We start from the raw sequence: 25765 nt of genomic DNA, 5'->3' as shown, positions 1-25765 counted from the left end.
CACTTTGAACTGATTTCATGCTCCAGTCAGTCTCCCTGTGTGGGCAGCTCTGGCATTCCCTTTTCACCTCCTGCACAAGTCCCAGTTCTGCTGCCAGCAAGTGTGGTCTACCCAGCCTAGACAGCCTATCCTGGGCCAACATCTCCCCTGACCATCAACTCCTAATATTCACAAATGTTTCTCTTTCACACCTATCAGGCTCAAGAATTTGTTCCTGATCTATCTCACCTCCTCCCCTTCCATCTCTCACTCCAAGCTAGCCCGTCATACCCATCCCTTCACTCCAGGTCCTGCCTGGAGTCTGCTGCAGATGCAGTATCTGAGAGCACAGCTGAGTCAACTGAGCTGAACTGACCTGGTGTTTCTGCTTACCAACCTTACACAAAGCTGTTTAGGTTTTGAGCCAGCTGTCACTTTGGCAAACTGAGTTAACCTGATCATGTAGGAGCCCTCACAAGCTCCAAAGGCAGCACAAGGCAAGTAGCCAATAAGGGCAGGAAGCCATTAAATCAACTCAGCACCACCAAACCGGATTGTTACTCCCTCGGGACTGAGTACACGAGATTGAATCATTACAGATACTTTCCATCTGCTAAACAAACAGCCTCCAGTAAACATGTTTAAAAATTCTGAAGATGTTTTAAGTGGCTCAATTAGAGTAGATTTAACAGTATGGCAAAGTGCAACCTCACTAAGTTTTCCAGCTAGCAAATTCCACCAGAATTCTGCCTTTCCTCACAGAATCAGTGCTTAGAACTGATGCCTCCTTAAACAGGAAAACAACCATCAAGAAATCCCATCAAAGGCAACAACAAAATGTCAAACACTTCGACCAACCAAAAAAACAAGTAACAGTAAATATATAATCCCATTCTGACAACCATAATAAAAACATTTTTAACACATGGTAAATATTTCAGCTTTGAAAAATCATTTCATCTACCTAGGCTGGTACAAGCAATTTTCATTCAAAAGGCATAAATGCATAGAGTTTGAAGAAGTAGACAGGAACTTAGAAGCATTCTATTTTATATTTCAAAGTACTGTAACTTTATGTAAAGTCTAGGAAACAGCTAACAGAAGGACTTTTGTTCTTTTCTCAAACTACGGATCAGTTCCAGTACAGTGTAAGATATGCTTCAATTTCCATTAATTCTTGCCTTACGTCTCAGTAGTTTGTTGTGCAAGAGGAGTTTCATACAGGAAATGAGAGCCTTTCAGATACAACTGGCATACATTCAGCTCATAAGATGAAAATAAGTCCTTAAAAAGACACAGCCCATAGTAAACTTCCTCAATGATTGAGGGACTCTTAACTCCATCATTCAAATCAACTGAAGTTCTCCAAGGGCAAAAACTCACTAACTGCAACCATTAGGATATGTACGCTTCAAAAAAAATTGTTAGGTTCCCTAGAACAACTTCATACGAGCAGATGAAGCATAAACTGTAACAAACTGACAGGTCAATTTAAGATAGCATAGTGTATAACTGATTTAGAAAAGTGCGTGCAAAGAAGTGAAAATCTAGTTGTAATAAACCATTTCTGGGCTATCAAATATTCACACTGTAAACACAGGAAACCTTCTCTCAGAGCTGAAGTGCTGCTAAACACAGAGAAGGCAAGTACTACCATCCAACTGCCTAATTTGGCAAGAAACTGTTTGAGTATCATCTATTTCAGCAGCAGCAAATGTGCAAACAATGGTCACGCAAACTTGTTTTTACAGACTCCCAGAACAAATACCTGCAAACGTATATTTCTGAAATGTGTTACTATACATGCCATTGTGGTTTTGAAAAAAAGAGCCCACACTGAGTCAGCAGGTAATCTACTGCACTATCTTTTCCCCCTCCTCATTCACACATTAGAAAAGGAAAAACAAGATTTTAATTCACAGTCTCTGATCTTTATCTGTATGGAACTTAACAGCAAGTTTGCAATTAATACAAAAATTATGTGTAGAATCAGGGTTTAGCCCATCTAAGTGAGTCCTTCAACCAAAGGAAGATTAACTATGCTTGCATGTCAAAAAAGTGACTGGAATTAAGTTTTCAAATCAATCCTCATCATAAAACCCGTCTAGAAGACCAGCAAAAAAGGCTTCTACCTCTTTAAACTGTGTTTACAGATTCAAAACAACAGGAATCCATCCCCTAGTCAGCTTCGGTTCTGCCACAAACAAAAAGGTGACAGGACTCCAGGTAATGCTCAGAATCACAGCCCTTGAATTACTTGCTGTTGTGTGTGTGCTGAACATGATCTTTAATCCCCCGTTATGAAAGCTGAAGCTATAATTTTTCACCTGAACTTCTGGACTCTCAGGGAACACACGGTGGAAATCCATTAGCAACTTACCTATGCACAGAAGCCAGCACAAGTATCTAGAATTCTCTTATCCTACAAAGAAATTAACTGGTGAAGGTTCAAAAGTTTCCCATTCTCACTACACTGAGACACTACTAATTTGGATATGAAGTAAGACACCCACAATTTTTTTTTCTTTCTTTAGCCAATACTTTTGCAGTTTAGGACAGATAAAGAAAAGTCAAGGACAGAAATATACATATGTGCCCACTCCTTGTCTTTCTTTTACTCTATCCCAGCTCTGCTACTTCCTATCTTTCAGCTTTGTTATAGGAGTTACTAATCCAGTGTCTTGTCAGGGCCTGGTAACTAGTGAAAGATAGCAATAAGTGCATCACTTACTAATTATTATGGGAAATTTACAAAATAAACAGATTTTTAAAGAGTTTAAATTTTTTTATTTAATAATCCCACATGTGTTTTCTGTAAGTTCCTCATGCTTTGAGATCGAATGGTCTCAAAAATGCCCTCACATCCATTTCTATAATACTATATTCAGTGAGAGATTTATTTCTCATATTCTCACATGTACATCCAAAATATATTTATGTACAGTGTATTACTAATGCATCCAACCATTTCAAGGCTATCAGCATGTGTGGTAAAATACTAATAAGCATTTTTAGTTTAAGGAACTCTAATGCATTTCACAACCTCAGATGAAGACAAAAGCACTGATGTAACAGTGCAGTGTTTAACGCACAATCCTCTCCCACATGTCAGTGAGTGAGTGAGTACAGCAATCAAAAGAGAACCCTGGTTTCCTTTTGATCAATTATCTCCGTCATAAAGACATCCTAAGAGAGGGCACGGTGAGTAAACCACTTCCTACCGAAATTTGCAACAGTAACTTTCTAAAGTAACTTTTCTTCATGGCACGAAAACCCCAAGCGTGTTTTTACAAGAATTAAAAATACCTGAAACGTAAAAATGCATGAACATATAAAAAAAATAAATTTAAAAAAGGACATCTATCAGAAAGTTCAGTTGAGAAAGTCATAAATCTCCAGCCAACTTTTGGTGGTGAATAGTCCACGGGGAAAAAGCTGTCCTAATTCTGCTTTGTGCTGCAAGTGGGAAAAAAATAAGAGCAGCACAACTCCCAATGAACCAAGCTGTTACCCACTATAAAAGTAGACACATTCACAATTATCTTTAAGTTATAAAGATTCCTTGATGTACAACAAGTTTCCATTTTATCTGAATTATCAGCCTGCAAGAGCCGCTAAAGCATTACCAGTTTCACTGGCTTAGTTCTACCACAGAACCAGATTCCCTTTCCATACCAAGCAAGTTAGCGAACAGCAGAGACTACTCTGGGGGGTCCTGCTCCAACTAAACTACTCCTCTTGGTTTAGATAGCTGACTAAAACAGAAAGAACATAATCTTCACTTCATAATGCAAATTACATTACCAAAATTGACCGTGTAGTGGTCTCCCCCTGCTCACTGAGTCTGATCTGAACATGACTGAACAAGTCACTACAAACAGAAGACCACACACCATTTCCTCCCCTCGCAGTTTCGCAATACAACCCACGCTTTCATCTAAATGCTCAAAGAAGATTTTAAAAAAACCTCTCACTCAAATAAATCTAAGCTAATGAACAATGCAGGAAAGCAAAATTAAAGAATCTTACTACTTTTTGAGTTTTTAGTTTCCCCTTAGTCTTTATAACTCCCCTGTCTGTATCCTTTTCTTCACATGGCCTATCCCACAACCTGTCTGGAGACAAGTGCAGAAAAGCCTTTTTTCTGAACTGCAGTAAGGCTGGCTTGTTCCTGAACCTCATGCTGAGACACAAGAGAACACTGTCCATCTCCCTGATCTCCACAAGGTACTGGTTTGCACTGGTCTCTTCAGTGAAAGCAGTCAATCTCTCAGAGAGATGTAACACAGAGGGCCGTCAGACTTCCAGAAATAACGGACAGTATTAGTTTTTAGAGACCAGTATCCTCTAGTATGCCCTTATCAGATAAATTTTTATGAGTGTCAAAACATTTTTGTACAGCTATATTTGCTTTGTACCAATTTCTGTATTTAAATGTGTTAATAGTAATAAAAAGAAACAGAATGTCCAGTGCATGTGGAATTTTGGCCTTCTGTGACTAATGACTGTAACCTGTATATTCAGACTCTAAAGCCATCAGTTTGGATCATTATCAAACACAGCTCTAAAAATAACAATACAGGAGTTACTATTTTCCAGTATTTCTCGTTCTGCGCTTTTGCTTTAATACCAGCAAAATTTGTCTTTTTGAAATAACATAAATCAAAAATTAATTGTTTTTATGATGCTCTTTGACACACTTTAACATCTTTACACTTTGGAGTCAAAATTAAGTTTAGCAATGAAAGCTCGTGACATTGTTGCTAAGAAGTTTTCCTGAAACGTGGCTGCTCCAGAACCACAACTCCTATACTTTTTTTTTCTATTAACATTCCTTATCATGGTTAACCATGAGAAACTAATTCTGAAGCAAAACTAGGAGTGGATTTTCACATATCAACCCAAAATATTACTACTGAAAAAGTAATTTCTGTTCCCAACGCCACCACCAGCAGCTCAGTTCTGTCAGTAACAGCAGTACTACAAGTTCTGGCTGTCAGCTACACTGGACATTTCCAGCTTTCTCACCAGACCCAATTCAGTTGGAATTACAAGACACTAATCCTAACAGTCCTAATAAAAGCGAGTGCTTTGGCAGCAACAGAGATGAGCAGCTGTGAAAAGCTTCTGCAGGAGTTCCCTAAGCATATACCCATTCCCTCATAAGGCAGGCTCCAGGGAAAGTCATATAAAAATGCTATTGGTACAGGTTGTGCAGACATCCAGTATCAAGAGAGAAAAATCACATAATGTTCTAACAAACAAACAAATATTAAAGAATTGATGTATTTTCTTACTGTACTACTAGTTGCTGGCACACAGATCCATTATCTGTTATCAGTTCATTCAGTTTTAATTCAAGGTGAACTTTTCCCTGAAAAAAAAACCAAGAGAGAAACACAAATAGTTTTAAATGCCCTTCTTTTAAAAGTAGGAATTAGAACAGTAATACAGTTTACAGATAGAAGTTATTTAATGTATTTACAACGTAACCACTTTAAAAAAATACCTCATCTAAAGCACATATCCTGCAAGTAGGGTACGATGGATGCACTTGAACTTTTGAGATAATGATACAGAGAAACATTATCTCCAACTGCAGACAGAACAAGAATTGGTCAACCCTCCACAAATTTAACATACACAAGTATTTCTTCAGCATAAGGAAGTATCAAGAGCAAGTGTCTCTCTCAGCTATTTTGTCCTAATCATGGAATGAACAATCCTTGCACAGACAATGGATTTATGGACATTTCAGGAGAAAGTTCTAAAATGACCTTGGACTCTGAAGGTGGTTGGGTATATCTAGAAAAGTAGAATAGTGTGCAGAAGCCATAACCAGCAGCATTTAACATCCAGCTGTGAAATCCTGTCCATCACACCAGACTGAAGATCATCTAGAAATCTATTGTGCACCCCATTGCAGCTTTCAACTATCTCATGAAGGCTGCTGATATACTCATGAAACAGCAAACACAGCCAAAGAGAGGTAAAGATGGCAATAGGTGCTAAACCCAGCTTCCTCATTTTCTTTCTCTGAGATGGTAGGATATATTAAGAAAAATGATCCATAAATGATGGCACACCATGGATTAACTTCAGAACTCAGCAAGGGCCAACCTACTGTACCATGTCAATACAAGGCTCCAAAAACTTCAAACCATGATCTGCCACTTCCTTGGGATGACCAAAATTTGGTATCTTAACCTTACTCCAAACAGCTACTGCCTGAACAACACCTGCTACTCCTTTCAGTGCCTGGCTGTTTGTGCTGGCTTTCACATCTAAGACAATCAGACACTGACACCATCTTTCCTCTAACAGTGTTCTCCTTAGTATTCTTAGAATTTGTCTATTTGCTACATGGAGCATCAGATGATACTGGTCTGTCCACAATCAAAATTCTCAGGGAAGGGATCCGGAAGGTGATTTTCAAGCGTGGCAAAGGAAGCAAGTCATAATCTGAACTGCAGCTTTGCTGTACAACACTAAAATGGAATTAAAACCCCGAGCTGACCTTGCACACATTTCTACAGCAGTTATGTTTTGACATAGAACTGAAATGTTGTTATTGTAAATCCCCTGGGGCAAAGGCTGCGTTTCCCTCTCTGTACGTCACATGGGAGGAGAAGTGAAGCTTCTTTTACAAGGCAGTTTTAAACGTAACTGTTTTGGGATGCCTGCCAAGTGTTTTGCAAACTGTTACTACATGGATTAGAACACAGGTACGTTAAGAAAGTATTTGTCAAGCAGAGAAACTCCATTACAAAAATAGATTTACAGGATAGTGATGCATGCCAACAGCCTTACAAGGCAAAGTTTTTGAATGATAAATGAAAAAACATTAGTAGTACTTACTGTAATAGCTGACTTAATTAGTTTTAGAAAACAGATCCTGTGAATGTCCTAAACATCTTTCTTTTGCTTTAAAAAACAAAACCCACAAATTGTGTTCTACACTGAACAGTAGCACTAAAACAGCACCTTACTGCTCCTGAAAACTATCTGTGGATGTAGTTTGTTCAAAACCCACTACCATGATGATCACTTTAACGTGGCTCTAAGTAAGTATTTCCCCAACAAGCACAGAGAGTTTTGGGTACATTTCTGTTTTGTTTGTTGAGAGCAGCGTGATGGTTTCCTAAAGTGGCTGATCTGCAGATCTATATCAGAACTTCTGACATAACACGCAACCGGATTTGAAAGGTGGTTGCACAGATGGGGTTTAGTTTAAAACAGAGAAATCAGCCACCCTTATACAATAAATAAACAAACAGTGCACTTCATGGGAATGCACTTTTCATCTGTAAATCTCAGGTTGTTCAGAGGCAGGTAGGTAGCATTTTAACTTTACAAATGGACTCACAATCGATTTTCAAACACTGATCAGAGGAAGACAGAGTTCATTACTTCAGTAATTATAAATCCTATCAATTTTAAGAAAGAGAACAGTGAATGTTAAAGTTATCTTGAAAAACCTTAGAAGTGCGTGAAAGACTTTGATCTTATCAATGTATTTTGCAAGTATAGATCAAATCTCTATAAATGTTTCTTGAATTACAAAGATCAAGGGCATGTTTAACCATATGACCCCATTTCAAAACAGATAAATTAAGATTTTATAAATAAAAAAGGGAGCAGAGCAGATGCTTTCTAAAATCTAAGTAATTTTTACATACTTTCAATGGCTGGGGAGAGGCCACTCTCCTTCCATACACACTTGAAAGGAAACACCTATAATCCTCCTTTCATTACAAACTGATACTAACTCAAGCATACAGTGCTTTTACTCTGCTGAACTTTTAATCACCTCCACTTCAGATTGGCTGTGATCCAGAATAGAAAACAACTGGTCTACAGCTCCTGCAGTAGGACTGAATTGTGACTCTAGAGAAGTCCTAAATTTATTGCAAGTAAGGCGGTTTTGGAAAATGGCTGGTCTGTTTATTTTTCCACTGCCCCAATTCAGTTTCATTTTGTAGAGATCAGCAAGTTTAATTCTTGGTAATTCCACAGATGACAAAACATTTAACATACTTCTAAGCCTTTCTAGAAACTATCAAAGGTAATAAAAAACTCAAAGGTCTTTGCTGTGACACTTTAATTTGTCCTACCAAAGTAGAACAGGCTATAAGAACTGATGAACTACATCTACAAGCTGTGTACCACAACACTCATATGTACCTCCACCACTAACGTACCTGCTACACAGGCTGCTAATGATACCAAAGTTAACCCATAAAGAACAGATGGTTGGTACATAAAAGTACAGTTTTCTTGAAGCAAATGCAGATTTAAGGGAAAAAAAAAAAACCAAACCAAAACAACAACCCCTCAACCAAGCAACTGCAAAGTGCCCTGAGTATAATCACGGAACACAAAATACTTCTACACTATTCTATTGCCTTGCATCCATCATAAATCCTGGAAAATACCCACCTGGAGGGGACCAGAGGAACAAAACAATCAATTTTATGTAATGAGGAGAAGAAATATTTTGTTTTCCTCCAAACTGTGATTTAGCACTATAAACATTCATGCACTTTTTCTGCACGTGTACTGTGTGAAAGCCTGCTACTTTCAGCCACATCTGACCAACAATCTTGGACATCTCCTAGGAATACATTTCAGTACTGGATGGCACATCCAAACCAACAAGATTTCAGCCAAATGTGGCAGATGGGAACTGCTCTCAGCTCTGCTCTTAAAAATTTTATGCAAAAATAAATCAGGACAGTGGAGAAACCTACCCAAATGCTCTAACTCAAGGAAAGATAAACATGAGGAATGCACACCTTAGCAGAAAAGGTCATCTTTTAATGGAAGTGTCATGCAGGACAGTGCTTTACACATGTCCCAGCCACAGAAAGTATCATTAAGAGCTTATGTTCTGCTGTGAGCGACAAAGCCATGGAAAATTAAAACTTTTTATTTCCAATATGTAAGAAATCACTAAACTCTATTAATGGAATATTACAATTGAGTTTTCACATCCATTTTTATGATAGAAAAAACCCAGCAACCATAACAATGTGTAAGTCAAAGCAGAAACTGCCTTTCAGTTTATACCTGGAAAGTACTCTCTAGAATATTCAGATTACAGGGAAGAATCAGAAGAAGAATGAGAAAAGTTGCAGCTGGACAAGATGATTTGTAAGTCTCTTCCAAATGAACTCCTCTATTCCATTCTATCCTAACTGAAGGAGTACTGATTTTCAATAAATAAGAGAAAGTGGTATTCAGACATTTTGAAAATCTGTCTTCATGTAAAGGAACCATATGCCCTCCTATATACCCAACAGTTGCAGGCTAAACTTACAGCTCATAGATGATTAATCCTGGAAAATAATGAGAATTCTGTGCATATTCACTTCTTGTAGAAGTAGACAGGGTTGTCTCTGCCCAGAGGGACTTTCAGGTTACCAGTAAAATATAAACACTGACAAGTCAAAGACTTTTGCTCTCAGGCAAATCTGAAAAAAACCTATTAAAATCTAATAGTTTATCACAGCAACAAGGCTAAGAGATTCTCAAGAATACTGTTTTGCTCTTGAAACCAAAAAGAGAACTGCTACAACTTCTAGAGTCATCTCATTTTTACCTATTACTAGGACAAACCTGTCCAAAGAATTTGAACCACAGACCAAAATACAACTCTGAAGTGCAAGTTACTCGATACTGAGTGCAAAAAGTATTTCAAGATAAGATAAATGAGCACAGCACAAGTACCTTCAAGTTTCAGAGACCAACCATTTCATGTCACATAATCAGTCACTGTTTCAGTTCACATCAAAAATGACAAAAGAAAAAATTATTCAGGAGTTTCATAAATCATTCACCAGTCTCAAGTACATGGCTCCTCTTCAAGCATTTTAGACACCAAAATAGTGTTAAGGTTCTTCCCAAACAGTTGCTTTTAAGCACCATCAGGAACAACACAGCCAGCTTAGAAGTATAGAATATGCATTATTCTCTAACCAAACTGAAAGACACAACTGTCTCATGAGAATTAGATGCTAAGCCCTATCTCCTACAGCTCAATACAAATTTCTACCATCACATGCCCTTATGCATATTTAACTTCCAAAATGCAATTTAATAGTTACCTGAACCTCTGAATTAGAATCAACAGGTTGAAGCATAAACCAGTTCTCTTTTCCTGTGTAGTTGCATAAATCTTCTTTTTTGATTGACACCTTTCCTGAGGGAGGGAGAGATAAGCATAAATATCACTTTCATCTGAATAGAACAAATATTTAAATAGGTTTGAAGTTTGATCTTTCCTAAACTCTCTTTCTTTTAGGCTTTTTTTTTAAGCTTATGATGTGATATAAAAAAAGTGGAAACAAAGAATATCATGGATAAGTAAAGCAGAAAAATAATTTATATAAAGCTTGATGACGTTAATTACCATTTGTTATCTTGGATCTCACTAATAAGATGATGAGGTAAAATAAGGAACACACTGGAGGCTGGAAATAACATAACAGATTTGAGAGAACAGAAACGGTGTTGAAGAATGTTTAAACAGGAAACTGAAGTAGATGCTTTCTACTTTTCTGATTGCTATTTGGAAAGCTGTTATTATACCAAATTATCTGGCATCCTGGTGCAAATTATTTCCTTCCTCAATTCAAGTAACGTGAAGGCTTCTTCCACAGCAGACTGTTAGAGCTTTATAGCAACTATATCCAAACATCAGCTGCAATAAAGCCATTATACAGCGGGAGAGAAAAAAAAAAAACACCTCCTGTAATTTTTCACCTAAGCTGCTGCAAAATGCTTTGTAAGTCACTAAGTCACAGGTTGCACTGACAGGGAAAAAAATTATCTATAAATAGTTTTAAGAATTATCTCACAATTGTAATTATTGTGGAATTATTCCACAATTCATTCTTTAAAGATCTACCAGTAGTAACAATTATTCAAATATTCCAATGAAGCAGAAGTGGAGAAGAAACAAGCAGAATTACAAAAAAAAAATCATATTGAGACCATAATAAGATTATAAAATGTCCTATTAGCCTAAAAAATAAACATATTTTATTACAACAGAATAAAACAAGGAAACAAAATCCCGATTTTCAAAATTTAAAGAAACATATAAGTGCACTATACACAGTGTTTTGAAAAATGCATCACCAATAACTGTACCCCTAATCCTACAGATAATGCTACTGAAAATGACCAAGTGTTATGCAAGATGCAGACAGCACCTCACAGACACTCACCGATACGCAGGTCTTTCTGCAAAACACTTTTATCATAAATGTAGAAGGATAACCACTGGAATGTTCTTGGAATCTCAAAGTAAAACTCTTCCCCAAAATAAGGGCTGAAAAGGAAGACTCAAAGTTAAAACAGAAAACACTTTATGCCACTTATATCGAAGATATACACTAAAATGCTGCATTTTTACTGCTGTCCCAGACTGTGGCCTGTAGCACTACACTCACCTGTCAAAGCCATTCCCAGCCATTTCATTACAAGAACACACAGTACCACTGCAATGCTGCAATGCCTCAGGTGTGCACAAGAAAGGAAAAAAATCAGAGCTCACACACAGAGAAAGTCTTGTCTCCTCTGCAACTTCTATTTTATTTTTCTGTCCTGAAATTATTCTAGTCAGTTCTCTACCCATCTGAGATGAATTCCTGAGACATTCACAGGTTAAATAACACTAAAACACAATTTACTTAATTACTGCAGTAACTGACATTTGCTTAGCTCTGACTTCCATGTCAAACTTGCTGCTCAAAGATTCAGACTTGTGGAAGGAAGCCCTAAGCATTAGAAACCATAAAATAGAACAGTAAAAAAGAGAATGTTAATTTCAAATACACATGTTTTCCCTCACACTGAAATGGTCACCACATTTCTGCATCTAGTGAAGTTCAGTATAATGTTTACAGTTCACCCTATTTAGTGCCATTTGCATGTCCCTCTACAGAAAAGACTCTGGGTTCCTCTGTGTTACACATCTTTCATACAATGTGTTGGTACCTTCACTCACGGAATTCATATTCCCACTAAACTTAAGGAGTACTTATTGATGGAATCAGAGCCAGCAGTCAGAACACTGTTTCAAGACTGAACAAAACCACAATGCTGCTTGTGTCACTGCAAGTGGTGAGTTCTGAAAGTCAAGTGCATCCACAAACAAAACTGCTATTTTAGAACAACTGAATTCTTAAAAGCCTTAAAATAGTTTCAATTCCAACATATTAACATCACCAGGGAAAGGTGTTCAGGTTCATGACACTAATTTTATGCAGTAAAGTACTGTGATGACAGTTATACCACACCCAGAAACAAAGGTTGGGGGTTTTTTTGTTTCCCAGTGAAGTACAATTCTGACACTGTTGTGTCAAATACAAACACACATTTTTGGAACAAGCAGTTCACATTATTACCTACTCAAAGGATATCAGGAAAAATAGGCTACCATCTGTATTCTCTTCCCTCCAAAACAATCACAGAAAAAGAAAACACCATCCAATGCTTAAGGACAACGGCTCATTAAAAAAGTTAAAAAGAAAAGCTTATAACTAACTTAAAAAAACTTAAAAACTTCTGGGAAAGAACACAGTTGAAAAATCCAGTAATGCAAATGTCTAAGATAGATGTTTAGAAACAGGAGCTTTAACTGCAGGAATTCATGATAAGGAATTTCACAAGTGAAAATGTTCCTTTCGTTTAAACACAAACCTTTTACCACAGGCTTCAAAATAGGGAAATCAGTATCAGCCTTCGCACTACACTGAGAAATAATGTAAGAATTCTCAGTTGAAAAATTCACTTGCAGTTTTTCAGCTACCCATTTTTTCCCCCTTTATTAATAATTTCAAAGCTTTGATTTCAAGGGCCATGTTCTGCTCAGCACCAGGACTGAAGGTACAGACTCGTGAGCATTACCTTTAGCAGCAGTGCAGCCCTAAACAACCTCGACTTCCTTATTACCATCACTGCTCATTTTAATTGTATTGACACAGTAACTCAGACCAAAAAACGATGAGATAAAGGCTTATTTTAAACTTAGATCAGTTCCACATTATGGTTTCCCCACCAGCTATACAAATAATAGTTGCAGCAGAACAAACAGAGAGACACTACAGCGGAAAGAGGGAACAGTGGGAGAAGGAGCTGGCACTGCTGTCGAGGGAAACTGCTCCTGGCTCAGCTTCAGTCAGACATCCTCAGAGGAACACCAGACTGCACATCAACCACTGCCTACCACCAAGGGTTAAGTCCTTATTCTTGATGGATCTATGTGCCTCCAATTATAATTAGTCTGGGATGAAGCCTATCAGCAGAGACTTCCAAAAACCATTTTACCACCTGTATCTTATGGCTGAAGAGAGCAAACTTCACAACTACATGTATCCCCCCCTCCAGCCACCAATGAATGAAATGAAAAACCATTAGCAATCACTATTATTATTTTGACTTCAACATTATACAAAGCCTCAGAGGCTGCAAGCAAGAGCAGGTCGACAGTATGAACATAAGCAGAAGGTAACACAGTTTTTTTCATGTTGATACATTTTCCTTAGGCAAATTAACACCACTGCTTTATGAATCAGTTGTTGATTATTCTTTAGCAAAGTATGAGGCAGAGGGAGAGACTTTAAGGTAGAGAATACAAAGGATTAATAAAGAAATTCTTAGGTGGATACAGAACTGGCTGACTGGGTACAATATAGGTTAAACCAATGAGGAATAATTAAAATGGAGAACTTACTCATCCTGTTCCTCAGGGATTCAGTCAGTTTAGTACTTTCATTTGTGACTTTGATGCAAGAACTTTAAAGAGTGTGACGGATACAAAATTAGAAGATAGTGCTAATTCAAAGGAAGACCAGACTGTCATACAGGAAGAACTGGATTACAGTAATACAGGAGATTAAATTTCAGTGTGTGACACACACTTCTGCTCTTCCCTTCTTTGCTGCATTAACTCAGCAGTTCTGTGACAGGAACTGACCAATGCCCCACGATCTGTCAGCTGATGAAAGCAACGGTTACATCAACAAGAGAATTCATTTGTGCTAAAATCTGGTATAATCCTGCACCGCAACAAAGTTCAGTTGGAAAAAAAAGAAACTGAATTTAGTTTAAATAAAAAAAAAGGAAAAAAAAAAGGACACATACATACCGTAACTCCCCCCTCCCCCCAATTCCTCATATTTGACCACAGACATTTGAGGAGGCTCATGGATGTTTTTTAAACTTTCCAACGGAAAAAAATTCTCTTTCTTCAGAACACACAGAAATCCCACACCATGTCAGGAAATATTTCTTGAGTCATTAGCCAAAATATCCCTCTTTCACTTCAGTATTAATGCTTGTTTTTCTAACTTTGGAAAGTCATTTATTCTACATCTGCACTCTAACAAGTCTCCCAGTGCTAATGGAAGCTCAAATCCATTTGCACATTTAAAAAAAATACACTTCTTGATAGTTTCCAATCACTGTAGCCAAAACTAATTTTGATTCTATTGATAATTACTTCCACAGATGTTTAACTAGCATAGACTAAATTTAGATTACAGCTTGTATAAATTTGCAACCCATAATACAGTGACAGATTGTGAATTATGTGTGTAAGAAAAAGCAAGCAAATAATATAAAAGAAAACTGAAATTTAAAGTTGTATCTATGACTATAATCATACTGTACTACACCTTACTGAAAAGCAATTTATAAAGTTTTCAGACTAATAAGAGATTGGAGCTTTCATCTCCTGTTCCTCCTCTAGGTTAGTACAGTATTCTAATTTAACACAGCAATAAGCACCAAGATGTTGTAATTACTGCAAACACACCAGCAATCAAGTGTAAGCATCCAGCTCTGGTTGCTGCTAACACAGGATGAGTTATTTTATTACATTTCACCAGTTTGTTTGGAACTCAACTTGTGCTGTGAACCCAACTTAGCACAGCTCTAATTCAGAGGATGAAGGAGCTACCTATGAAGTAACAGTGGGCTCTAACTCTTAATACAATGTTCTCAACTTCAAAATATTAATTTCTTATCACCTGAAAAATTCTCAATTTGAGAGGGAGGAGGCATGAGTGTTATTTGAGGCCTTTCTCTCCCCAACTGTGTTTTGTTATAGTGAGATTTTCTTCTTCATTTCCTCTGTAAAGTACTAACATCATTGTTCTCATTTAATCAAGTTTCAGTTTTAAAACTTCAATACTATATAAAAAAATTGCATGAATCTAAGGTGTTTTATCAAATGTTTTACTATGCAACTAATACTTTTTATTAGTGGGTGATATAAGTATATAAATTTAATAGTTCTTAAACAGAACACAATAAAAATGTCTGCCAAAACATCATATTTAACAGGTCTTGTTTCTAAGCATGGCAGTAACTTTTAGGGTTTATATGATTAAAATATCAAAAACTGGACAGCAAAGTCTTTCTTTTTCAAAGATATGCTGGGTTGGGGGGTTCTTTTTTGCTCATCAAACTACTGTCTATTTTAAGGTGAAATGTTTTCTCCTTTATCAGTACAGTCTCTTTAACATTATTCTCTGAAGGATTACTCAGTTGAGTTTGTTTGGTAATCAATCTCAACTGCAGACAGGAAAATTCTGAAAATTTTATGAATCTGACTACAGCAATTACAGATCAGGAAAAAAGCAAATGCCACATATTTTCTTTTCATGCAGAAGCATAAGGAGGCTTTGAAACAATGTTGTGAAAAAGTAGAACTCCCTATTTAAGTTTGCCATGTGAGCAATATGCTGTTCTTCACCTGGAAACATCTGGAGAGACAGCTCAAAGAACAAACATCTACAATAAAACCCCTGGAAACATGAATTAGGAAAACTTGCAAAAGTTTGAGCAGACTTTCTGGGTTTTAAAAGGAAGGTTTAATGTCACCTCCAGATAACTGAAGCTGTCGCTCAGATACTCTGAACAATGCAGCTGCAGTGATGCTTCAGTATGAGCCTCAGTGCACTTCAGTTTTGAGGTATAAAAGCACCTACATCCCTGCAGCTTTGTTAGCATGACTTTTTTGTTTGATTGTTTTTAAGGCTGTAAGACAGCAGCAGAATCTACAGGTCAGTGCTGCTCAGGGAGGCAGAGCAAACCATTCTCTGTGGGTACTGGTTACAGTTCCCAGAAGAATTTAAGGAAAGAATGAGGCCTATTCAGGGGGACATCCCACAGCATAGAAAACTCTCATACATGGAAAAGTTCCAGTCCCTTCATTCTAGAAACAGGTTTTACCAGAAAGATACTAAGAGCAGAATTCCACCAATACAGTCCAATTGCACGTCAGAAGTAGGAAATGACATGGAGAGCAAGTATAAAGCAGATTTCTTTCCCTTGAAAACAAGCTGGTAAGAAAAAGAACGTTATGATGTCTAATGGAACAGAATAAAGTACCAGCGTTTCAGCATGCTCCATTTTAAAAGCACCATTCTACTCACAAGCCTCAATTCTGTCTTCTTTCAACTACTCTTATGATTTACACATTGCTGTAAAATCTTTGTAGTTGCCACAAGTCAGGTCTCATTTTAAAGAGGTACAAGCAGAAGCACATCCACATCTTGTTTTTATTCAGAACTCGGGCAGTCTTGTTATCATACCCATTTAAAAATTGAGCTTACCTTAAAGATTTTTCGACTACTTGTGTACGAAAAACTTCTTCTTGGTCCAAGTTTATGGTACAGAAAAAGTCTCTCATTTTGTTGGGTACTAAGTGTTTGGCATCATCTGCAAATAAAAAAAAATTACTGCAAACACTGAAGGGGGAAAACCCGCAAAATATCAGGTACAATAATTTTACAGCTTTAATGTGTCCAAAATTAATGTTTCCATTCAGTTAGCACATGCATTTCCATATTAATTTTCAATTTATAAGCTCCAAGAGGGCACAGCAATTGCTACATCCAGCTTCATGTGGAATGAGAGTCGACAGGACGAGACACACACTGACTCACAAGCACCACTTCCTGCAGCACCTGCACTTTCCCTTGAGAGGTCTCATCTCGGGCTTGACCCTGCACAGCTTCCTAAATCCCAGCAGCCTGAGGTGATGTGGCATTAGGTCATAACACCAAGACATGATCTGGCTGAGCTACTGTTCACTTGGTATTTTCTCTGCAAATACTTTGGCTAAAGGAAGCTGATTAATAAGAACTTGCCCATCAAATCGTTATTGCATTTTCCACAATGAGTAGCGGATTTTAAGTTGGCTGAACCTTTGAAAATACACCAGTCATGAGTACTGTTTTACTTTTTCCTAACTGTCTGGTCTAGTAGAAGGGGGAAATAATCACCTCTTGACTCATTGTAATATAGATAAGAACAAGCAGAAAAGGAAGTTTCTAATGAGAAAGAAAGATTGTCAACACAAGAATACAAAGATTTGCTGGGTATTCGGGCTAGGTCACTGCAATAACAGGCTGGACATAAGGCAGCCCTCTCTGGAAATGGTTGCTCCTAAGCAGTCACAGCTAAAACCAGTTCTAATGTTCAAATTGGAAAGCTATTCTGAGATCTGAATGCCACAGACATCGACATCAAGTTATGGCAACACTGTCCTTCAGCTAAACAGTTATTTCCCCCCCAGATATTTCCTTCCCCTCTGAATGTTTTTGAAGACAAATAGACTCTTCTCAGCTTTTATTCTGCTAAAAACCTACAAGCTTTTCTAGAACTCTCCCCTGGGAGAGGCTCCTAATTGGTGAGCAGTCGCTCTCTGTCCCTGTTCCACTTTGCTGTCTAAACCACAGGCAACCAGAACTGTGTTACTCTGCATTAGGTGTGAGCCAGGACCCTTCACATCCTTGCCTGCTATTGGAAATACTTCTCCCAACAAAATGTGGAATCAGCATTATCTATTTATATAAGACATTAAAAAGTAACAGGATGAAAACTACGTCAAAGTATTGAATTTTAATAACTTATTGTGTCTGAATAACAAATGACCTTTCAGAAATCAGTTTGAAACTAGATTTGAAGTGTCACACATTTCTTTAAAAAAAAAATGCAGATATGAAGTACAGTGGAGTAAGCTGTATTGCTATGCTGTTAAGATGTAAAATCAGAGGTCTGTTTTTTCTCTTCTCCACAGTCTTTTTTTGTGTGTGTGTTAAATGGTTAATTTAAGTTAAATTATTACAGTCTCGAAAGTTAAGTAAGTAATGTCCAGCATTGCAAGGGCCACCTCAACTATATCAGAGCAGAGAACATGACAGTTTAACGGGAACAGAGACTGAACCTCATACACGATGTTTTCCAAGTCAGAGATAAGTACACTGATGCAAAGCATGAACAGACGCTTAAGGAACTTCCACAGTTAAAACTTGTGCTCTCAGAAGCATCAATGAGCTTTTCATCAACTCGGGTGTGGGAGAGGAGGAAGTATACATGAAATTTTTGAACACTACACTTAATGTTGACAGATTGACAGATATGAACAGAACCTGTTCTTAATGCCATTACACTACAAAAAGGGACTAAACTCAAAGTCACCCTCAAGTGAGATATTGCAGAAGAACAGAGAGAAGCATCAGATTGAACATTGCCTTAAAATTTGGTGAACTGCTTTTTTTTTAAAGCTATTTTAATAAAACACATGAAATACAAAAATCAAGTAATGAAAAAGGTTGGTAAACCCTAGAGAGCTCCTGACACCCTAAGTTTGTAATTAATAAGCATGAACTATGTGTCAGCTTCCCCTGATAAGAATCTTTATTTCTTAGTTAACACTCCGTAACTTCACTATCCTATTTTCACATATAATATTTAAGATATAACATTATTTAATCATCACTGTAAAGGCACCATACAGTGGACTTTGAAAGGAAATCATAGTCTCATGTTTTGTTAAGAGGAGTTAAAATTAAATATTTCTACATAATTCACTATTTTTATGCCTACCACAGTTTTTCTGTATAAAAGAAACTTTTTACACAAGGAAACAGAAGAAATGTAAGTTTTGATTTCCTAATGAGATAAAAACATTTATTTTGTAGCCCAAGTGTCTGGCTTTAAGGCACAGACAAATTTATTGAGGTTTTTCGTAGGCAGAGGATGATTCTCAGTTCTGAGTTAAAAATAATCTCAGAGCACTTGCTCTGTACTTCACCTGACATGAGATTTCACATCTTTTCAAACACCATATCTGTGATTGTGGGAGACTTTTCTTCCATGTAAGTGGTCCAACTTTTCCAAGGGGCTTATCTGCTTTAAGAAAAAAAGGCTCAAGTCTTCGATTACACTAAGTTTTCCTTTTTCTGAGAAACCTATGGCTATAATGGTTGCATAAAAACCAAGTATTAACAACATCAGATATCTGCTTGAATGTTTGGATTTTCAGTGCATATATGTAACATCCTTTGTCGAGTGAAAGTGTGCAATTAGTGTACATCTTCTAGATTTCTTTGTTATGAGTCCCTGTCAGAAGACATTAATGCACATAAACGCCAAAGCATTTCCTCACAGGATTAAACATTATATAGAACAATTAAATCCACTCCAGGAGTGCAGCATAATCCAAGATAACCAAGCAGTGTTACAATCCCAGTGTAAGTCTGAAAAAGAATGCATTCTGACTTTTGTCAAATGAGCTCTAGGAGACGACAGGGACATTTTTCAAGTGCTCCATTAAGACAGGTTTCAGTAAACAATCCAAAAATCAAAGCAACTAAAAACACCTAAAATGTACTACCTAAATGCCACCTAAAAATGTACTACTGAATGCCATAAATGAAAACAGAAGCTAATTCTACAGCTTAAAACATTACACTGCAAGATATGCCTAAAGCTACAGACATCCACAGACCTTTGTAAAGCAGCTTTGCCATTACCGTGACACATAAAATAGAGCCACCAAAGGAGTTGTCGTAAAGGAAAGACAGACTTTCAGTGGATTTTTGCTGAAAACCTGCTTAAGTGTAATACATTTTCCAAAGATATTATGGGGTCTTAAACTGGTAAGACCAGTTCATCCTGCCTCTTACTTGAAAACCAGAGGCAGGAGACTGGCTGCAAAGACTGACGCCCCACAAAACCAGGGCACCAGGGACTGCAAATGTCTTCTTCCTCAGTATTTTCACTGCTACATAATGGCTACTTAAAACACCTTTAAGTCCATGTCTCAATTCTAAATCTGGTGTGAGGATTTGTATAACATCACTAACTTTAGATTTTACTGCCTATTTGTGTATTGCAAACCAGTATAAATAACAACTCACTGCAGATGGTGTTTTCTATACATGCAGAATTTCACAGAACTGACATTACCTCATTAAAACTACCATGCTCTCTCATGCAACACACATGAAATGAGTCAGTGTCAAGTCCTGTAGTAGTTTAATTCCCAAGAAAGTTTAGGCACAGAAATGTATTCTACTTGTAAGAAATGAGTTACAAGGAATTCCTTCAGACTATGAACTTCAATTTTCCAAAGTGAGGTCTGCTACTGCTAATCCCTCCAGATCAAGGGGGATTACATTGTTACATTTGTTTATTATTGTTCATTTGAGGGTTTTCCCCTACAAAACCCAGTCTTAAAATACTAGCAAGAAGTGAAAATAAAACAGTATTTGTTGTGCAAAGAAGCCAAAAGAGCAACTAAGCATTAGAGGATTCCCAAACTTCCACAGCATATTTAACTCATCTATTTTTTTAAAAAGTTTTTGTTTTGTAAGAAGAAATAAGTGCCTTCACAATGTGATTTTCACACTATTTCAAGACATCTTTTATTGCAGCTGTTACTTCCACTCATTTTCCAAATGGTTCTTTTACGGGTTCATCTTTAGCAATCAACTTCTTATATATTTCCTGGGAAGCAGGGCATAGTCCTCTGTTTTCAAAGCTACGATACAATCAGATGCTCAATCCAGAACACATAAATGAGACAATAAAACTAGTTTCAGTGTAAGTCTCAAGACACTTTGAGTTTTGCCTTTTAATTCTTAGTGGAAAGCTTTTATCAAGTTGCTGTGTAGTCCAATGTTGACAAAACTTTATAATAAAAAATAGGAAAAATGGTGTCAAAAAATAAGTCAGCTTCAGTTACCTTCAGCAACCTACTTTTTATGTATTTCACAGGAAGCAGGTCATAGCACTCACAGGACTATGACCTGCTTCCTAGGGCATACATAAAAAGTTGGTTGCTGAAGATTACTGAAGGCAGGTTAAGAAAGTTGGGGCTGTTCAGTCTGGAGAAGAGCAGGTTGTGTGGAGACCTCACAGCAACCTTCCAGTATCCCAAGGGGGCCTACAGGGAAGCTGGTGAGGGACTCTTCCTCAGGAACTGCAGTGACAGAACAAGGAGTAATGGGTTCAAACTCAAAGAGAGGAAATTTAGGTCAAATATATGGAAGAAATTCTTTACTGTGAGGGTGGTGAGGCACTGGAACAGGCTGCCCAGAGAAGCTGTGGATGTCTCATCCCTGGAGGTGCTCAAGGCCAGGCTGGATGGGGCTCTAGTGAAAGGTGTCTCTTACCATGGCAGGGGGGCTGAAACCAGATAATCTCTAAGGTCCCTTCCAACTCAAACCACTCTATGAATTCATGCTTTAACCCCAAACCTAACAGTATTCTTTTTTAAAGGCGATCTGACGTGTTATTTCTGTGCTAATTGCTAACAGCAGATCTCGGTAAGTGTGTGCTCAGCCTCGCATACCCAGCAAGGCTCTACCACCAACACACCAGAGCGAGAGCAGCTCCAGCCCAGGCCCTCTGCTGTTTTCATGGCTCAGTCTATTTACTGAAGACTACGCCGCATGACGGTATTTAAGTAAACACACTCCACTCCTCCACCAAAACTAATCCTTCAACATGTTTTCACAACCGGTTCTCAACCCCAGCGCCGTGCCCGAATCAACCCGTGTCGCTTCATTCTCAAAAAAGTCGATGGGCTGCGTGAGAAAGGAAACAAACGGGCCGCGTCCGAGCGGAATGAATGTGTTCCGATACCCCGAGGAAGCCGCCGCACATCCTGTCTCTGCCCCTCGCTTTGAAGCGCTGCCCCGCTCCCCGAGCGCTCCCCAGCGCTGCTCCCCAGCGCGGCCGCGGTTCCCACGTTACCGCCCGAGTGGGCGCCCGCAGTCAGCACTTCCGAACCACCAAAATAAAGCCACCGGCCCCTTTCTCCGCCCCCCTCCGCTCGCACACACGCGGCGCCGAGGCACGGGAGCACCAGTGACCGCTTCCAGAACAGCCCTCCACCACCAACTTCCTGCACATCGCTCTAATTTCGCAATTTCTGCCTGACAAACAGACTCCGGTGCCCGAGGTCCGGGCGGGAGGGGGCATTTCTGCTGGCTCAAGTGAACCCTCGCCGCAACGGATGCTTCCCAGCCCCTGCGGGCCTCCAGCGGCCCCGCCGCATCCACCCATGCACGCATGCATGCATCCATCCATGCACGCCCCCATCCCGCCCTCCCGGCCCCGGCCCCGCGCAGACCCCGGCCCGCCCGCACGTGCCGCCGCTCCCGCCACAAAGGCCGTTCGCGGGGCCGCCGCAGCGCAGCCCGACCCCGACCCCGACCCCGACCCCGCACCGGCCCGCGGCCCCTCCGCGCCCTCCCGCCCCCGCCCCGCCGCCTCCAGGGCCCCCGCGCCAGCGCCCGCCCCGCCGCGCAGAGGGAGCGGTGGAGCCGGGGCAGGAGCGGGCACCTGAGCGCGCCGGCCGTAGGCGCCCGGCTCCGCCACAGTGCCGCACTTACAGATCTTCCCCCGCAGGTTCTGCAGCACCCGCACCTCGTCGCCGCCGTCCCCGGCCGCCATCGCGCCAGCGCCGCCGCCTGCGCAGTGAGCGCCGCGGGGGCAGGGAGGGAGCGGCCCGGCCCGACCCGGCCCCGCCCCCGCCGCCCGCGGGAACCACGCACCGGCCCGGGCGGGGGGCGGCCGCGCCTGCGCCCTGTTGGCGCCTCCCGCCGGGCTGTGCGGGGGCTCCGCCCGGGGCCCTGCGGTCCCGCCGGGTTGTGGGTCCGAGGCCCTGCGGTGCCGCCGCGCTGCCGGGCGGCTCCGGAGCGCTGTGCGCCCGTGCGCTCGGCCCGCTCCGCGCCTCCCCCGACCGCCCGCTCCTCTGCGGGCACGGTCAGGACGAGAGGACATGGGCTTAAGCTGCGCCAGGGGAGATTTAAGTTGGACATTAGGAAGGATTTCTTCACAGAAAAGGGTGATCAGACACCCAGGGAGGTGGTGGAGTCACCGTCTCTGGAGGTGTTTAAGGAAAGACTGGACGTGGCACTCGGTGCTATGGTCTGGTTGATGGGGTGGTGTTGGGTCATAGGTTGGATTCGGTGATCTCAGAGGTCTTTTCCAACCTAAGGGACTCGGTGACCTGTGCCTCCCAGAGGGGCAGGGGCTCGGCAGCCCAGCACGCTGAACGCTGTGTTCGCCGCGCTGAGATGGGTCACATCGAACGGCCAGGACAAGTGGTGTGTCTGCCTGCTTTGGTTTGGGGTGCACCGAGCGCCTGCCTCTGTGCAGAGCACGCCATGGGCTCCGTCGGATCTGTGCTGCTCTCACTGGCTCACGTTTGCCTGTTCAGCTGTGTAAGAAATGCCATGAACCAAGTGTGAAATGCTTGTCTGCCAGCGCTGCCCCAGAAGCAGGTGTCTCACTGCCTGCAGACTGCCATGGGCAACACCTCCCTCAGGAGTCCCAGGGTACCCAGAGGTGTTCACAGGCACGCTCCAGCGGCTCACCACCTTCAAGAATCGAAGGGTCTTCACATTTTATAGCAACGTTTCTTGTAGACGCAGATCCTAATGTGAAACTCTGGGATCTGGCTTATATAACACCTGGACTTGGCCCCAGTCTGCATTGGTGGTGGGCACCTGTCTTGGGCCTGCATAATTCACCAGCCGCAGGTGTCACATCCACTTCGGTGTCACTGAGGGTCAGGCTGAGGGTACATCAGCTTCCAGGCCTTTAGGAAGAGTCTGGTGAAAGCCTTTAGAGACTGACATACCCTAAAAGACAGGTAGTTCAGCAGGCTAAAACTGTTTCAGAAAGCAGCATAGGACTAGGGTTCTTCACTTTGCACCTAAAAAGCCCTCTTCAGTCTGTCCTGTTAAAGGGAAGTCTGCAGGCCAGCATCTGTCATATGTCTCTTAACTGAAGTCCCCTGCTGTGGTACAAATTTCTGCACGAATCTTGCCGTTACTACTATGATACAGCATTGAGCCATATAATCCGACAGCCACTGCTGCACCTCATTTCTTGGTGGCTTTTCCTGTGTCCAACTTCTCACCTGCTGCTCCCTCAGCTGTGGTGACGTTCCTTCCTCATCCCCACACTCCACATGGTGGTTGGGGGATAACAGATATGTTTAAAGGTGGCGGGCAGGGAGTGGTGGGGAATGAACTGTTTCATCACACCACTAAGAGCTGTATTTGTGTGCATGCAAAACCTAAACCTGAACAAAGACACGGGTTTGCATAAGCTGAATTTTAACCTGTTGGAAATGAGAGGTTCCTCTACAGTACAAATTGAGGAGTTGATTATGTACAGTTGGCTGTCTAGGCTGGCTGCCCTGCCTGGCTGGTGAACTGAGGCTAACCCGGGCAGAGTCAGAGCTTTGATCTGAGAAAGGAGCAGGGCAGCACTCTGAGAATGGACATGTGTGCTTGAACTGTGTGTTGCCTCATTTTGAAAGTTAGATCGTGTGACTCTACTGCCTCCATACTCTCTCAAAAGTTATGACTACAGTTGGGGTTTAATGTTTTAACTTAATATCAGCTTTCTTTGAAGCATAGACCTATCAACATTATTTTCTGCCATTGCCTGATTCCTGACACTCCCTTTTATTTTAAAAAAGCCTTGTTTTTAATCTTGCATACCATATTGAGAAAAATGTTTCAATTGCATAATGTTCATTTTTTACCTCTCTTGAAGTTGCATTTTGGGAGCATCTGTATGACAGGTAGGTCTGTGCAGCTAAAGGCTACGGTTAAAATAAACACTGGTGTGCTGCCTTGCAGACTTAGGGGAAGGATTTCTTCATTTAACAATGAGGATGGATCTTTGCTCTTGTGAGGTAACCTGACAGCCAAGGTGTTGAACTGTCAGTGGTAACTGCTATATTAAGGATGTTTAGAACAAATAGTAGTGATGATGACATGCAGTGGCTTACTTCAAATGCCTGGAGTTTAGCTGTGTCATGCTATCTCGTTTCACAGAAGACAGCAATATGATTGAGTACGTTTGTTCTAATTTTAGGTATGTCATAACTGAGGATTGACTAACATTTTGTTTAGATGCAAAAACTCCATGATGATCCACTTGCCTTTTTAATTAGTATTTGAAATACAGAAAAAAAAGTATTTGTTACAAGTAGCAAACTTCCAATTTTTTTTTTGGTTATACATCTCTCCTGAGAACCTTCCCAAAATGACCTGCATAATTTAGCTTAAATTTAATTTTTACTGCAGGTTATAGACGAGTGACACCTAGCTGAAGGGGGAAGTACTTTGAATATGCATAATCTTCCATTTTATATGTATCTTCATATTTTCATATGCAATTCGATATTTGCATTTTGAACTATGTTTCTTCATAGTGGTTCCAAAAAGTTCAAGTACAGTATGTAAAATACACAATCTATATTACAAAGATTACTATCAGAATGGAAAAGAATTTTTCAAGTTTCAGGTCCTCATGAACACGCTTAAGATGTTGTAAAGTACTAAACACAGTTCACCTGTCTTCCAAGTCCTCTGAGACACTGAGCAGGTAGATTGTGTTCTGCTGAGCACTGTGCTCACCCTAAACAGTGCCAGGAGATACCATCACTTCCCTT

The 25765-nt window shown here is 40.1% G+C and overlaps 1 protein-coding gene across 5 annotated transcripts in view; it reads right to left on the bottom strand.

Annotated features, from left to right (window-relative positions):
- The window catches only part of RASA2 (RAS p21 protein activator 2), a 51263-nt gene extending 28503 nt beyond the window's left edge, over positions 1-22760 (bottom strand). For 3 of the 5 annotated variants that reach the window (XM_017822326.1, XM_017822331.1, XM_017822327.1), the window contains exons 1-5: positions 22683-22757; positions 16608-16713; positions 11211-11314; positions 10086-10180; positions 5277-5353 (exon numbers count right to left, since the gene is read on the bottom strand). In XM_017822326.1, coding sequence (XP_017677815.1) covers positions 5277-5353; positions 10086-10180; positions 11211-11314; positions 16608-16713; positions 22683-22743 — 443 coding nt within the window. In that variant the 5' untranslated portion in view covers positions 22744-22757. Of the gene's footprint in view, positions 1-5276; positions 5354-10085; positions 10181-11210; positions 11315-16607; positions 16714-22682 lie in introns of all 5 variants that reach the window. The other 2 variants (XM_017822329.1, XM_017822328.1) reach the window with 2 other exon arrangements.
- Between the last annotated feature and the right edge of the window lie 3005 nt (positions 22761-25765).

The sequence above is a fragment of the Lepidothrix coronata genome, unplaced genomic scaffold (genome assembly GCF_001604755.1).
Source record: "Lepidothrix coronata isolate B3197 unplaced genomic scaffold, Lepidothrix_coronata-1.0 Scaffold97, whole genome shotgun sequence".
Classification (NCBI taxonomy): domain Eukaryota; kingdom Metazoa; phylum Chordata; class Aves; order Passeriformes; family Pipridae; genus Lepidothrix; species Lepidothrix coronata.
This window is presented reverse-complemented; position numbering and strand designations above follow the sequence as displayed.